Source organism: Ranitomeya imitator, chromosome 4 (assembly GCF_032444005.1).
Source record: "Ranitomeya imitator isolate aRanImi1 chromosome 4, aRanImi1.pri, whole genome shotgun sequence".
NCBI lineage: Eukaryota > Metazoa > Chordata > Amphibia > Anura > Dendrobatidae > Ranitomeya > Ranitomeya imitator.
Window position 1 is genome coordinate 547,592,713 of NC_091285.1, and position 14,757 is coordinate 547,607,469.

The window sequence follows — 14,757 nt, forward strand, 5'->3', positions numbered from 1 at the left end:
GTGCTTTGTTTGAAAAGTCATTTTCTGCTGACAGACTATCTTTAACAATTACAGATGTAAAACCTGCAAGAAACAAAATGAGCAAAAACCCTGCTGTAATTAAATAAGTAAAAAGCAAAACTGCAATTAAATAACAGAGTTCTTAGTAATACTGTTTTTGATCAAAAATAGCATAAAAGCCATCCCACCATCGACAAGGTGACTCTGATCGGGATGGTCCTACGCTGTCTAATATTAAAAACATTACCATGTGTCAAAGTTGACCTCAGTGTGTGAATAAGGGCAGACAAAAGGACCGGATTCCAACAAGTGGATGACAGTCTGGGGAAGCCCTTAAATGCAATTTCCAGCTCAGGAGAGGGAGGCCACACCCAGGCTTGCACAGCAAAAATGCAATGAAAACACACAAACATTTAGCTTGGTTTGAGTTGGTAGACATACATGTGAATAAGGTCCTTTTGTCTGCCCTTATTCACGCACTGAGGTCAAGTTTGACACATGGTAATATTGGCATAGGACCGTCTTGATCAGAGTCACCTTGTTGATGGTGGGATGGCTTTTACGCTATTTTTGATCTAAAACAGTATTAGTACAAACCCTGTGTTATTTAAATGCACTTTTGCCTTTTTCTTATTTAGTTACAGCAGGGTTTTTGCTCATTTTATTTCTTGTAGGTTTTGTATGTTTTATGGCCATTGTGAGCATGCGTTTATGTGCTGCATGTTTACCAACTCAAACCAAGCTCAACTTTGCGTTTTTTTCAATTACAGATGTAGGAAGAAATGAAAATTGCCCTTTGGTCCCCACGTATAGATATGTCAGAATACGATATGGATGCAGTTACCACCGATGCCCTAACTGAAGTGATCGCACTCACTGTCTTTGTACAAAAAAACCCTTAGATCTCAAAAAAATTAATTGTTCAAACCAATGTAAAGTGTTAACTGTAGGAAATATTTAAGATGTCCAGAAGCCACAAGAATAGTAAAATGCTCATTTTAATTTGTAAGGTTCCTATAATCCCTTACCTGGTTCTGTGATTGTCAGCACATTCTCTCTCCGCCTCGAGCAGCGCCTCCACCTGAGGATGTAGGGCTCCAGTATAAAAAGATTTGGATAGAAGAATTATCAGTCCAAGGCAAAACTTTGCCCCCATTTCTTCTAACTCCTTTGTTCCAACCTGTAAGCCCTGTGAAGGATGCAGATGAGATGGAAATGAGGAGCGCACAATCAATCTTGGAGATAAACAGCTAGCACTGAACGTGTGCTCGTTAATTGACCTGAATCCCATGAAATCATTAATAACTTCTACACTTGCATTTAAATGCTCCTACGATTGTTTGCAGATGATCGACCGCCACTGTTTATCTAATTGTAAAGTTCTCTGATGCCTTAAACTTTTTTTTTACCTCTTGAAACAAAGTTAAGTGAAATGGACATGGGAAAAAGAATCACCTTTAGAGGTTTTCTAAATATGGAAAAGTTATTGATATACCGTACTTTTATTTCCAAAGGCTTCCCGGTCTTAAGATATTTTTCTCATTTCTGGCACCTGGCAGCAGGGGTTTTACAGATTAAAAATAAAATTGTGCTTTATTCACCCTCTCGGGGTCCAGTGAAGAGTCACCACCATTGCTCTGTTGTCTGGTAGTGTTGGCATCACTAATGTCGCATTGACGGCGAATCAGTGAGTTCAGTGGCCCAGAGTGCCCCATGCCATCAGGTCACTTATTGGCTTCAACGCTGTCACTGTCTGTGACTTAATTACTGCAAACAATACCAGACACCAAGAGCAGTGGTAGAAACTTAGTGTTGGACCGGTGGAGGGTGAGTAAAGTTTAATTTTGCTTTTGTTAAAGCAAACTGCACCATTAGAGAGGTGTTTCCAAGCCCCTGAAATGGAATTTACCAGCAGGTTTTTGTTATATAAGTTAGAGCAGGGGTCCCCAACTCCAGTCCTCAAGGCCCACCAACATGTCATGTTTTCAGGATTTCCTTAGTCTTGCCCAGGTAATAATTGCATCACCTGTGCAATGCAAAGGAAATCCTGAAAACATGACCTGTTGGTGGGCCTTGAGGACTGGAGTTGGGGACCTCTGAGTTAGAGAGCAGGAGACTGAGGCTGAAACAGATTTCAGTGATGTGTCACTTATTAGGCTGTGTGCTGTTTACTTACAATGAAGGCTTTATTACCTGAGGATTATCACTGACAGGACTCAGGCTCACATGAGCAATGGTCCATCTCTGCTCCATCCTCTTATTCTGCCTCCTCCTGATGAGCAGCTCATTGTCAATATTCAATGTACATAGAGAGCTGTTGTGTGGGCGTGGGCAGCTTTCTCAGCTCTGCTTCATGTAACACGTAAAAGCTCTGATTGTATCACAACTGCGGCACCCAGTAAACTAAATGATACATCATTGGAATCAGGTTCACTTGCCCTATATTATTCTATTTTCAGTTATAATAGCAAAAACCTACTGACAGATTCCCTTTAAATACAATCCACCAGAGAGCTTCCTGCGTCAGTACATCAGTGTTGAAAGTAGCCAGGCAGCCAGCCCCCCTACATAGAGCATTGGCCATATGCGGACACCTGAAGTTCTCTCCTATGACAAACCTGAAATGGAGCTGCTGAAGCTTGCACTGCTCCAGATAGAAGAGCTAGGGTCTATTAATTAAGCACACCTTGTTGGTGGATGGATTAAACATTTTCTGATCAAAAATAGTTGGCCAAGTTAGCATATATGTTTGTATATGGGCTAATTTAATACTATATCAGTGTGGATCTTGTTCATATGCGTTTTGCAGTGAGGTTGATAGCTGAAAATCAGTTCACTTTGCAAATAAACGTCAATTAATAAATTCTATATTTTCAAATATAATTTTTTGAACTATATAACCACTTTAAATCACATTTTCACTAAGCGGGGCTTCTGACCTCGGACGTACTATCCCGTCCGAGGTCAGAAAGGGGTTAATGGATAAAGTAAGTACAGCAGCTCACAATCTATTACCTAATATTTGAAAATCTGTAGAAGACAGACAAATACACATGTGGTCAAAATTGTTGGTACCCTTCGTTTAATGACAGAAAAACCCATAATGGTCACAGAAATAACTTGAATCTGACAAAAGTAATAATAAATAAAAGATCTATGAAAATGAACAAATGAAAGTCAGACATTGCTTTTCAACCATTCTTCCACAGAATTTAAAAAAAATTAAACTCATAAAATAGGCCTGGACAGAAATGATGGCGTACTTATCTGCACTTTGAGGGCAGAGCAAATTCCTGCAGTGCGCAGGTGCGGGGCCTCTCTGACCTTTCCTGGCGCCTGCGCACTGCAGAACTTTCCTCAGCCCTCAAAAAGGCAGATAAGTATGTCTGCGCAGGAGCGTGATGTCGGGGAGCCTGGGTGGATGTCGCAGCGACGTGTCATCCACATGAAGCAAGCAGAGGGTGGCATCGCAAGAAGATGGGAGGAGACGGACTAAGACCAGCGACACCCATCATACCGGACCGCCCTGCTGGTGAACAGAATAAAACTTAGTTTTCTTTTCTTGCAGGTCGGATTGGGGGCTTTATGCAGCATTATAGAATGCTGTCGATTATCCCTAAAAGGTGATGGACGTAACTCGTATTGGCCAAACCTGGTGACAGGTTCCCTTTAAGGGATCTGCATAGTGTAAGGGTCTCTTAAGGTACCTTCACACTGAGCAACTTTAGAACGATAACGATAGTGATCCGTGACGTTGCAGCGTCCTGGATAGTGATATTGTTGTGTTTGACACGCAGCAGCGATCAGGATCCTGCTGTGACATCGCTGGTCGGAGCTAGAAGGCCAGAACTTTATTTCTTTGCTGGATCACCCGCTGACATCGCTGAATCGGCGTGTGTGATGCCGATTCAGCGATGTCTTCACTTGTAACCAGGGTAAACATCGGGTTACTAAGCGCAGGGCCGCACTTAGTAACCCGATGTTTTCCCTGGTTACCATAGTAAATGTAAAAAAAAAAAACACTACATACTTACATTCCGGTGTCTGTCGCGTCCCCTGGCGTGAGCTTCCCTGCACTGTGTCAGCGCCGGCCGTAAAGCAGAGCACAAGCGGTGACGTCACCGCTCTGCTTTACGGCCGGCGCTGACACAGTGCAGGGAAGCTGACGCCGGGGGACGCGACAGACACCGGAATGTAAGTATGTAGTGTTTTTTTTTTTTTTACATTTACTATGGTAACCAGGGTAAACATCGGGTTACTAATCGCGGCCCTGCGCTTAGTAACCCGATGTTTGCCCTGGTTACCCGGGGACTTCGGCATCGTTGGTCGCTGGAGAGCTGTCTCTGTGATAGCTCTCCAGCGACCACACAACGACTAAACAGCGACGCTGCAGCGATCGGCATCGTTGTCTATATCGCTGCAGTGTCGCTTAATGTGACAGTACCATTAGTTGTAAAGTTTAATATCAGAAGGTGTTACCCAAGCAAAGCGCTGGCAATTTTTACCTCAGCTGGAGAACCGCTCGCTGTGTCATTTGTAAACAAGTACAATAAATACTGAGTTATCTCGGCTATAAGACGCAGACATGGAGGTGTCCTGCGGGAAGGCGATATTACAATGAGATGAAAGCAAGTCTAATTGAAGGGCTCATCACACCCTGGGTTGCTCTCTTGTATAATTCCATGTGCTGACATGAGTGTAGAGGTTGTACGAGCGCAGAATACCTTAACCACTGACAGATCAGGATTACAGACCAGAACCATTTTTTTATGGTAATGACGTTCTTTCAGTAATAACTTCTGCTAGTACACAGAAAGCCGTGGCTGCGATAAGCCCATTGAGGTACTTTGCGAGAGGATTTAACATCTGCTTAGCAGTGTAATGCATAGGAAACATGTTTTCTAACGGTGACAGGTAGCCATCACAATGCTACGCTCAGTTCACATGGACAGACAAGAAGCAGAGCAAGCATTGCACGCGTGAGCACAAAGCAATGCCGTAGAAATATCTATGATTAAGAAAGCGAGTCAGACTCATCCCACGTAGGACAAACATGAGTTATCCTTAATCAGGGTGATTATACTTGTGGGCTGCGGTGTTTTCACTCAGAACACCTTAGCTTTATTGAGACTTCACATAAATGTAAAAGGAAACTGCACTTAAGAACAACCTATTTTTATTTTATAGACAATAGTAATTTTTCAAAGCACTTTATTTCAAAATGCTGATGGTTTATCCCTTAAAAAACTCTAAAGCGCTTGACCACCATGGTTGTTCTTCCAAAAAGGGAAAAATTGCAAAAACTCTTAATAAAAAGCGTTCGCTCTCAAGAAAGGAGGGATTTCTCATGTCATGTTATAGTGCACAGCTCATTGACAAGTTTAATGGCCACCCTGCTGCCTCAAAGTGGCCAGTTACCTACGCAAGAAGCTTGTGCCACTTGTAGACTCTATGCTTTAGCGCCAGCTCTCACTGCTCTGAGGCTGGTCAGATTGCAGGATCCAGCCAGCTTCAGTCTCCATTGCGCTTTTCCAATTTAACAAAGCAGCCTTTGCTAGCAACATAAGAGAGAAAGCTCAATGCAGACCGGCGATGCAACCAGGCCACTGGTCCGAACGGTCAGTCTTCAGATGCACATCATCTCCAGCAATCAGACAGCCGGAAACAGAAGCAGTGCCCTCCTGAGGATCAATCATTAAACATTCCCATTAATTTGCTCCCTAAAAAAGGAAAAAATTCTGTGAGCTAATGTTTATTTCAACATTCCTGTACAATAATCTCTTAAACTGCATCTTTTTGCCCCTATTTTGTGACTTTACACTGATTTAGTTTTTGATGCAATATTTGCAAAATTGAGGCCCCAAAAAGACGCAGTACCAGAGCTAATTGTAATATTGGAAGATGCAGGGAAATAAAAGAGCATTCCAGAGGGGGGGCTGTATGGGGCGCAGCTGAAAGGAAGCCCCCACATGACTTCGTTGTCATGGGAGCAGTGTAGTAGGTTTTTAAAATAGGAGAAAGGGGTCCCGGGATTGATAGAGTAGGATTGGGGGCGTAGATTTATGCAAAAGGTGAGGTGGGGGCTTGGAAAAATGCGGGAAAAGGGGGATCAGTTACCTTTAGATGGGCGAAGTGAGTCCCTCCCACCCTCCCTGTTTTTAGTGGTACTATGAGGCAATGTATTTTTAGTTGAGATCTGCGAGTTCGTTAATTCTTAATTTTTAAAATAAAAAAAATAAAAAAATAATTATTTATTCTTTTCTGTTCGTTTCATTGAAGGTAGAGAATTCTGTATTATTGTCACAGTGGCGTTGGCGGGGGGTGGGGATCTTGGAGTTGGTGATGATGCTTATAGGGTTGATCTGGCTTTTGTTACGGGCTCTGGACGGGGTGTTTACCTCGGGAGCTTTGTGGTTGGTTTGCCCGAAATGGGTTACATGGTGCCCTCGAGCTGGTGGTTACGGCTGAGGGTAAATACGTGTTTTTGGTTAAAGTTTTGGGTAGGCTCTCTGCCTATTATGAGCCAGATTTTTTAGCTCCAAGAGCCCCCCCCTCGAGGTTTTTTACATTTACAATGTTTACATGTTGTTATTTATGTTTTGTTTGTTAATAAAAATGGCCACTGTGGCCAAATTATCCAAAAAGAAATTATTGTGGTGGTGTGTTTTTCTTGGGTAATAAATGAAAGTTTTTAAGAGGGAGCAGGGTAGTTGGGGGTTGGGGGGATGTCTGACGGAAAGTATCCTTATTGGCCATACGCGGTCATGAGGATGCCACAACATAGGGAGTGTAGGAAAGGCAGTGCTGCCAGTGAAGCCCTGGCAGGCTTCTAGAAAGCATCCAAGCCACCTGCAGTTTGGAGAGACGCAAGTTGCCTTGCAGGTTCACTGGGAAGCAACGCAGTGTAAGTAAGCATTCGGCTTCAGAAAAAAATGAATCTTCAGAAAATTAAAAATTAAAATCTTGGACAGAACATGAGGTCAAGGGAGTCTGCAATATTTCTTCACCTTTTTTTGAAAGGTCAGTTGCCATTTAAAGTTAGTTCTATCCGTAATTCAGCAGCTGATTCTAGACTAAACAATGAAATCTGATGCTTGATCGTTACTCACATTAACAAGCTTTTCCTGATCTTGCAATTATTATAACTATGCTGGGATATCATATTCTTTAGTTAACACAGGATTCGTCATAAAAGAATGATTCCAGTTTTCAACTTTTGACTCCACAGGAGATACACACTTGGGCTCAAAGATTCGAGCATTGTACATTGTAACATTTGAATTCACAAAGTTCGTTACATTTTTTCCCAAATCCCAATAATGTAAAGCCTCTAATTACCCTGAATATACACTCTGAAGTCTTTTAGGACTGTAGTCATTCCCTTTCAAGCTCTTTAACACAAACCTACTGTAGTAATGACAAACTAACCTTACTGTAGAAAGAGATTGTAGCGAGGTAGTAACCAATGGCTTATTTAATGACACACAGAGCACTGACAGACTTTCATTTTTTTTAATTTAGAAAAGGTCTAAAAATTATCCCTCAATCATTTCTGAGAAGACAAACCAATTTCTACAGAAAACTGCCAGTATACCTGTCAGAGGTAACAGAATCCTCTTCTATGTTGGTGGAAATACCTTCTCTCCTCCAGACGCAAAGAATGCCCCCTTGTGCCCGTCACCTTCCTTGGTATAAACAGAACCTCAGAGAGATATTTGTATTGTCCCCTTATATACTTATACATGGTTATTAGATCACCCCTCAGTTGTCTCAGGTGACTTCTGTATAGGACATCATGACTAAGTATATGAAGGAAAAATGGGAGCTGATATGGTGAAGCAGTGGGTGTTTTAACCCCTTCATGACCTTGGGATTTTTAGTTTTTCCGTGTTCGTTTTTCACTCCCCTCCTTCCCAGAGTGATAACTTTTTTAATTTCCGTCAATTTAGCCATATGAGGGCTTATTTTTTGCGGGACGAGTTGTACTTTTGAACGACATCATTGGTTTTAGCATGTCGTGTACTAGAAAACGGGAAAAAAATTCCAAGTGCAGTGAAATTGCAAAAAAAGTGCAATCCCACACTTGTTTTTTGTTTGGCTTTTTCGCTAGGTTCACTAAATGCTAAAACTGACCTGCCATTGTGATTCTCCAGGTCAGTACGAGTTCATAGACACCTAACATGACTAGGTTATTTTTTATCTAAGTGGTGAAAAAAAATTCCAAACTTTGCTAAAATAAAAAAAAAAACATGCGCCATTTTCCGATACCCGTAGCGTCTCCATTTTTCGTGATCTGGGGTCGGTTGAGGGCTTATTTTTTGCGTGCCGAGATGACGTTTTTAATGATAGCATTTCGGTGCAGATACGTTCTTTTGATCGCCCGTTATTGCATTTTAATGCAATGTCGCGGCGACCAAAAAAAGTAATTCTGGCATTTTGAATTTTTTTCCCGCTACGCTGTTTAGCGATCAGGTTAATGCTTTTTTTTAGTTGATAGATCGGGCGATTCTAAGCGTGGCGATACCAAATATGCGTAGATTTTATATTTTTTTTATTGATTTATTTTGATTGGGGCGAAAGGGGGGTGATTTAAACTTTTATATTTTTTTTATTTTTTTAACATTTTTTTCAACTTTTTTTTTTTTACATTTGCCATGCTTCAATAGCCTCCATGGGAGGCTAGAAGCAGGCACAACGCGATCGGCTCTGCTACATATCAGCGATCTGCTGATCGCTGCTATGTAGCAGAAATGCAGGTGTGCTGTGAGCGCCGACCACAGGGTTGCGCTCACAGCCACCGGTCATCAGTAACCATAGAGGTCTCAAGGACCTCTATGGTTACAATGGAGACGCATCGCCGACCCCCGATCATGTGACGGGGTCGGCGATGACGTCATTTCCGGCCGCCCGGCCGGATGCAGTAGTTAAATGCCGCTGTCTGCGTTTGACAGCGGCATTTAACTAGTTAATAGGTGCAGGCAGATCGCGATTCTGCCCGCGCCTATTACGGGCACATGTCAGATGTTCAAAACAGCTGACATGTCCCGGCTTTGATGCAGGCTCACCGCGGAGCCCTGCATCAAAGCAGGGGATCTGACCTTGGATGTACTATCCCGTCCGAGGTCAGATAGGGGTTAAAGGATAAAGAATGTCTCTTTATTCCACATAATTTTCTATTGCTGTGTACATTTTTTTTTAAATTTCAGAACCTTTTTTAAAATGAAGCTATTTGATCTTCTAATATACAGTTGTGCTAAAAAGTTGCCTTTCCACAGGACGCAGGAGCGCTATCCCCCATCCACTAAGGGTATTAAGCCTACATGTCCACCAGCAAGACGCAGATGCGCCGCTGTTACCCCTCTACAAGGCTTTATCCAGAATTCGCAAATCCATTAAACCACATACAACTTACCAGCAATTTAAGGCTGATACGCTGGCACCTGCAAAAAAGGTTGTCTCCAATGACATACCAACTTTCTATTTAAATCACAAACAACAGCAAGACGCTGATGCACTGCTGCTATTCCTCAACAAGTGCGACTTTAGAGTAAGACCCGGGAGGGTCGAAACGTCAATCACATTGAGTCACTTGTACAATTGTTTAATAAGTGCCTACTATTTGATCTGTCACATTTGATTGATTTCTGTTTTTCACTTGAATAAATTAGCAAGTTTCAAAAAATTCTTTTGTTTCTAAGATATTCCACACAGGGAGTGCGGTGGATTTCAATAATATTGATACTAGACCTTACGGTCTGTCTCACCAGCACCCCGATCTAAATTTAGTGTGCAGGCCAAATTAGATATATTTGTGCTAAAAAGTTGACACACCCCTGCCGAATTTTTATTTTCTAGGCCTTTTTTCGGAGAATATGAATGATAACACCAAAACTTTTCTCCACTCAAGATTAGTGGTTGGGTGAAGCCATTTATTGTCAAATTACTGTGTTTTCCTTTTAAATCATAATGACAAGCTGAAACATCCAAATGACCCTGATCAAAAGATCACATACCCCATATCTTGATACCACTTCAACACACAGGCTGATGACCGGATCATGCAGCTATATGAAAATCCCTATTTACTATCATTGCAAGACCTGATATAACAAGCACTTTTCACCTATTGTGTCCCCCCCATTTCCTTGTAGATTGCAAGCTTGGGAACAGGGACCTCACTCCTTAAATTGTCTCAACTTGTATTGAATTTATTGTCTGTACATGTCCCCGCCTAATTGTAAAGTGTTGCGTTGCGGAATATGTTGGCGCTATAAAAAAAAATATTATTATTATTACCATGTATTGCCACCTCTGACATCAATGACAGCTTGAAGTCTTTTGTGGTAGTTGTGGATGAGGTTCTTTATTTTCTCAGATGGTAAAGCTGCCCACTCTTCGTGGCAAAAAGCCTCCAGTTCCTGTAAATTTCTGGGCTGTCTAGCATGAACTGTGCACTTAAGACCTCCCCAGAAAAGCTCAATGATATCACTTTGTTCTGCTGTAGCCAATGACAGGTTGACTTGGCCTTGTGTTTTGGATTGTTGTCATGTTTGAACGTCCAAGTATGTCCCATACACAGCTTCCTGGCTGATGAGTGCAAATTTGCATCCAGTATTTGCTGATAACATGCTGCATTCATCTTTCCTTCAACTGTGACCAAGTTTCATATGCCTTTGTAGCTCACACATCCCCAAAACATGAGCAATTTACCTCCATGCTTTACAGTAGGAATGGTGTTCATTTCATCATATGCCTTGTTGACCTCTCTCCAAAAGTAATGTTTATGGTTGAGGCCAAAAAGTTCAATTTTCCTCTAATGACTCCAAATTACCTTGCTCCAGAAGTTTTAAGGCTTGTCCCTGTGCTGTTTTCTTATTGTAGGTGAGATATTTGTGGCATTTGCACAGTAATGGTTTTCTGCTGGCGACTCAACCATGCAGCCCATGTTTCTTCCAAATGCCTCCTTATCATGCATCTTAAAACAGCCACACCGCAGAGTGGACTCAGAGAGTCCTGTATTTCAGCTGATGTTATTTGTGAGTTTTTCTTTGCATTCCGAACAATTTTCCTGGCAGTTGTGGATGACATTTATGTTGGTCTACACGACTGTGTTTTTTTTTTTTTTTTTACAGAGTACCTGATTTTCCATTTGTTAATCACAGTTTGAACACTGCTGACTGGCATTATCAATTTCTTGGAATTTTTGTATCCCGAACCAAAACAGATGGAATTTAGCAGCTATGGTTGAAAGAAAAGAAGAAAGGGGGGTCTTAATAGATAATTACTATTCTTAAAAATAGCCAGGATACTGTTGCGACACTTTCTAATACTACCGGGAGTGCGCTAATGTTTCTCCTAAAAATTACAAAGATATTAAAAAAATAGTATAATAGTATACTCCTGTGAGTGAACACTAACAATAAAACACCCGTAAACTACCTGGAAATAAAGTCCAGTGTTGTATCAGACAGGTACATATATATAGATCGATGCAGAAATAATGGCTGCGTGTGCAGTCTCAGTACAGTACCTGTAGTTTAAATAGGTACCTTAAAAAAATCCGTAGTTGCTACAAATGAATGCTGCTGGTTACTTAGCTTGTATATGCGGGAGTTGATATCTTCCAGGCGGCTTATGCGAGCGCCGTCCCGGCACCCTAAACTGCCTGGGACCTCGTCAATCCTTAATCCTTCCCTGCATACAACACCATGTGCTACTTTATTCCAAATCACTATATGTTCCATTAATGTGAACATCCTACCCATGACCTGCAGACATCCAATATATCTCATCCAATTAGTACATGCCTTGTTAAACACTGCAAATAATGGAATCTGGCAAACCGGGAGCTGTAAACTGTGCACATCAAAACTGTTAGTTATTAAACCAGCAGTAGATAATACTTGGGGAGAGATAAACAGCAGAAATGTAAATGTTAGCTGCATTTACTGGCATACAGTAGACTAAATGATTCCCTAGGCCCTCAAGGGATAAATCCCTCGGTGGGCATTCATGCATTAATAAATGGTCTGTCTCCTGCAATTAGGCCAACTGATTTCAAGCCATTGTTCACACACTGTATATTTATCACTTGAATCTGAATTGTTGAATTGCAAAAAATAACAACACTCATGATGCCTGGCACCGGCTGCCTGAATTATATATGATCGCCTGCAGAAAGCATTAACAACTGCTTGGTTCTCTCAAAGCTCGTATATCAAAGCTGTTCTGCGCACCTGTTGCTCCCAAGAGTAGCGCGCGGATCAGAGACCTGTAGAAACCGCACACTAATTTATCAACAGCACGCAACCGAGGAGAAATACTGCAGTAAATGAATGGTGCTCATTAAAATATCAGGCCAGTATCATTTTATGACCTGTAAGGTTACAAGCATTTCTCTTGCTGTCTGCTGTCATACGGGCTGGATTTTGCTCAAGGAGAGAGAGGTTTTTCATAATAAACAAGGATTAGCATCAAGGCTGTTCAATTCCCACACGTATACACGCTAGATGTACTGATATAAGGCCACAAGGACCAGTTGTGAAAGAACAATACCAGGTGTGAGGGTAAAAAGGACTATGATCCCAAGTCATCTTTTAGCTTTTTTCGTAAGTCACTTTCCTTGTTTGCCTTGTGGTATTAATTGCCATTTATTGGGGTCAAATTCATCAAAATGGTTCACGCGCTTCATAAATTTTGCATAAAGTCAAAATAGGACTTTTTTTTCCCTATCTTAAACTGCTATTGCTGCTAAAGGTCACTAAAATGGTGTCAAAATCATGGCATACTAAAAAATACTTCGGAGAAGGAAAAATGGCTGGAGTAGAACTGTACCAAATCAATAAGCTCTGCCCATAAAGAATAAAAGAAGCAAAAAACAGATGGACACATAAAATAGACTACAAAAATTAGTACAAATAGAATAATGAATTGGGTGCATAAAAACCCCCATAAACTCAAAACTACAAAAAACAGGTACAAATGCAATGATCAGTGCCCAAGTGTATTTTCATATGGACCAGATAGTAGATAGAAAGGGCAACTGCAAGGACCCACACTATGGCCCTGATTCATCATTGCCTTTTGCACCTGTTTATTGTTTGGTTTTGTATATTTTGTGTCTTTTTGTTCACTCCCAATTCGTTATGCTGTAAACACCTTTTTTGGAGTTTATTTTATAAGTTCTCGCCTGTTTTTTTTCTACTTTGTAATTTCACTCTGGTTCCCCTCTGGTGTGCTTTTCAGTACACCTTCAGCTTGGAGCAATTTGGTGCACTATTTTTTTGTGCCAAGGGTCACAGAAGCCGTTCAAGTCGGAAAATGCCAATTACGGTATTTTCTTTACTCCAACTTTATGAGTCACATGTACCATTGAGATGAATTGCCCCCAAAAATGACAACTAATACCACCAGACAAAAAAGTAAAGTGACTAAAAATGCAGATGATGAATCAGGGTCTAAATATAAGAACACCTTGTAAGGATGCAGGGTCCAGACGGAGGAGTAAAAAGAAAAAAAAATATAAGGACACTTATCAAATGTAATGGCACAGAGATCAGGTGAGGGAATCAAAAATCCAAAGCTAAGAACACAGACCAAATCTAAGAGTAAAAAGAACATAAATAAGGACACAAAGATCAGATGTGACAATAAAAAGACCAAATCTAAGGATTCAAGGATCAGATGAGAGAATAAAAATAAAAAAATATAAAGGTACATGGACCTAGATGAGGGGGTAATAAGATCAAATGTAAGGACATAAATATTACATAGATGTGAAAGTAAGAAGTAGAAAAACAATATCTAAAGATTCAAAACAAATGTAAGGACACAGGGATCAGATGTGAGGGGAAAAAATAACAAATGTGGAAGAAAATGGACCAAGTAGAAGGACACAAGGGACAAATCTGATGAAAAGTTAAGTAGGGTCAAAAATAAGAACACAAGATGTGACTGCCGAAATGCAGTATGATCCCAAACTGCAGAAATCTCTAAAGGCAGATGTCTGTGAAATTCAGTTTAGCATAATATCTTTCCCTCTTGTGTCAGTGATTAGCCGGACGGAGAGGGACAGAAGACGCAATCACTTGGCATTTTTCAGGAATGACCTTAGAGATCCATTTATTTTAGTAGAAATTGACATAGATGACCAACGGAAATATGAGAAGTGAGAAAAGTACATACTGGAATTGTCAACCCCATCAAAGTAGTTAACGTGTTCATGTACTTATTTGGCTGTTTGGTACCTTATTGCTTACATATGAACTATAGCATACGATCTCCGTAATACCAAGAAATGTCTTTCCTAAAGTGTATTTTCTGTTTGTCTTCACGGGACTTCTATTTGCAGTTCCTGCAGTTTTGACAAATTCTGTAACTTCATTAATTAGGACAAAGGTTATAATGTGAAATAGCAGAAGCAGGCAAGAATAGACAAAGGACAAAACTAGGTATGCCAAGAACAATATGCTCCCAAAATGGAAAAGGAGAAAACATCGGGTCAGGGTTGCCAACTGTCCAGAAATCCCAGGGCATTCCATAAAAGAAGTGCACTATGAGGCGTCCGAGATTTTTTGGAAGGTGAAGAAATGTTTTCAGATTATTTTGTCAGTAATTATCATCATTTTACAATTTACAGTGAATGCAGCTGATGTCTAATATCAGCATTATGAGCTGTAGACATGTATCATTTATAATCATAATGATTTATTATGGTTTTCCAATGTGTTCAATAACCCCTTACCGACCTCCGCTGTA

General features: G+C 40.9%; 1 protein-coding gene across 1 annotated transcript in view; it reads right to left on the reverse strand.

Moving 5' to 3' along the window:
* AGBL1 (AGBL carboxypeptidase 1) overlaps nt 1-14,757 on the reverse strand; it is a 1,336,772-nt gene that overhangs the window by 515,651 nt on the left and 806,364 nt on the right. The window contains exon 22 of the mRNA XM_069762409.1: nt 1,029-1,189. Within this exon, the coding sequence (XP_069618510.1) occupies nt 1,029-1,189 (161 nt within the window). The remainder of the gene's footprint in view (nt 1-1,028; nt 1,190-14,757) is intronic.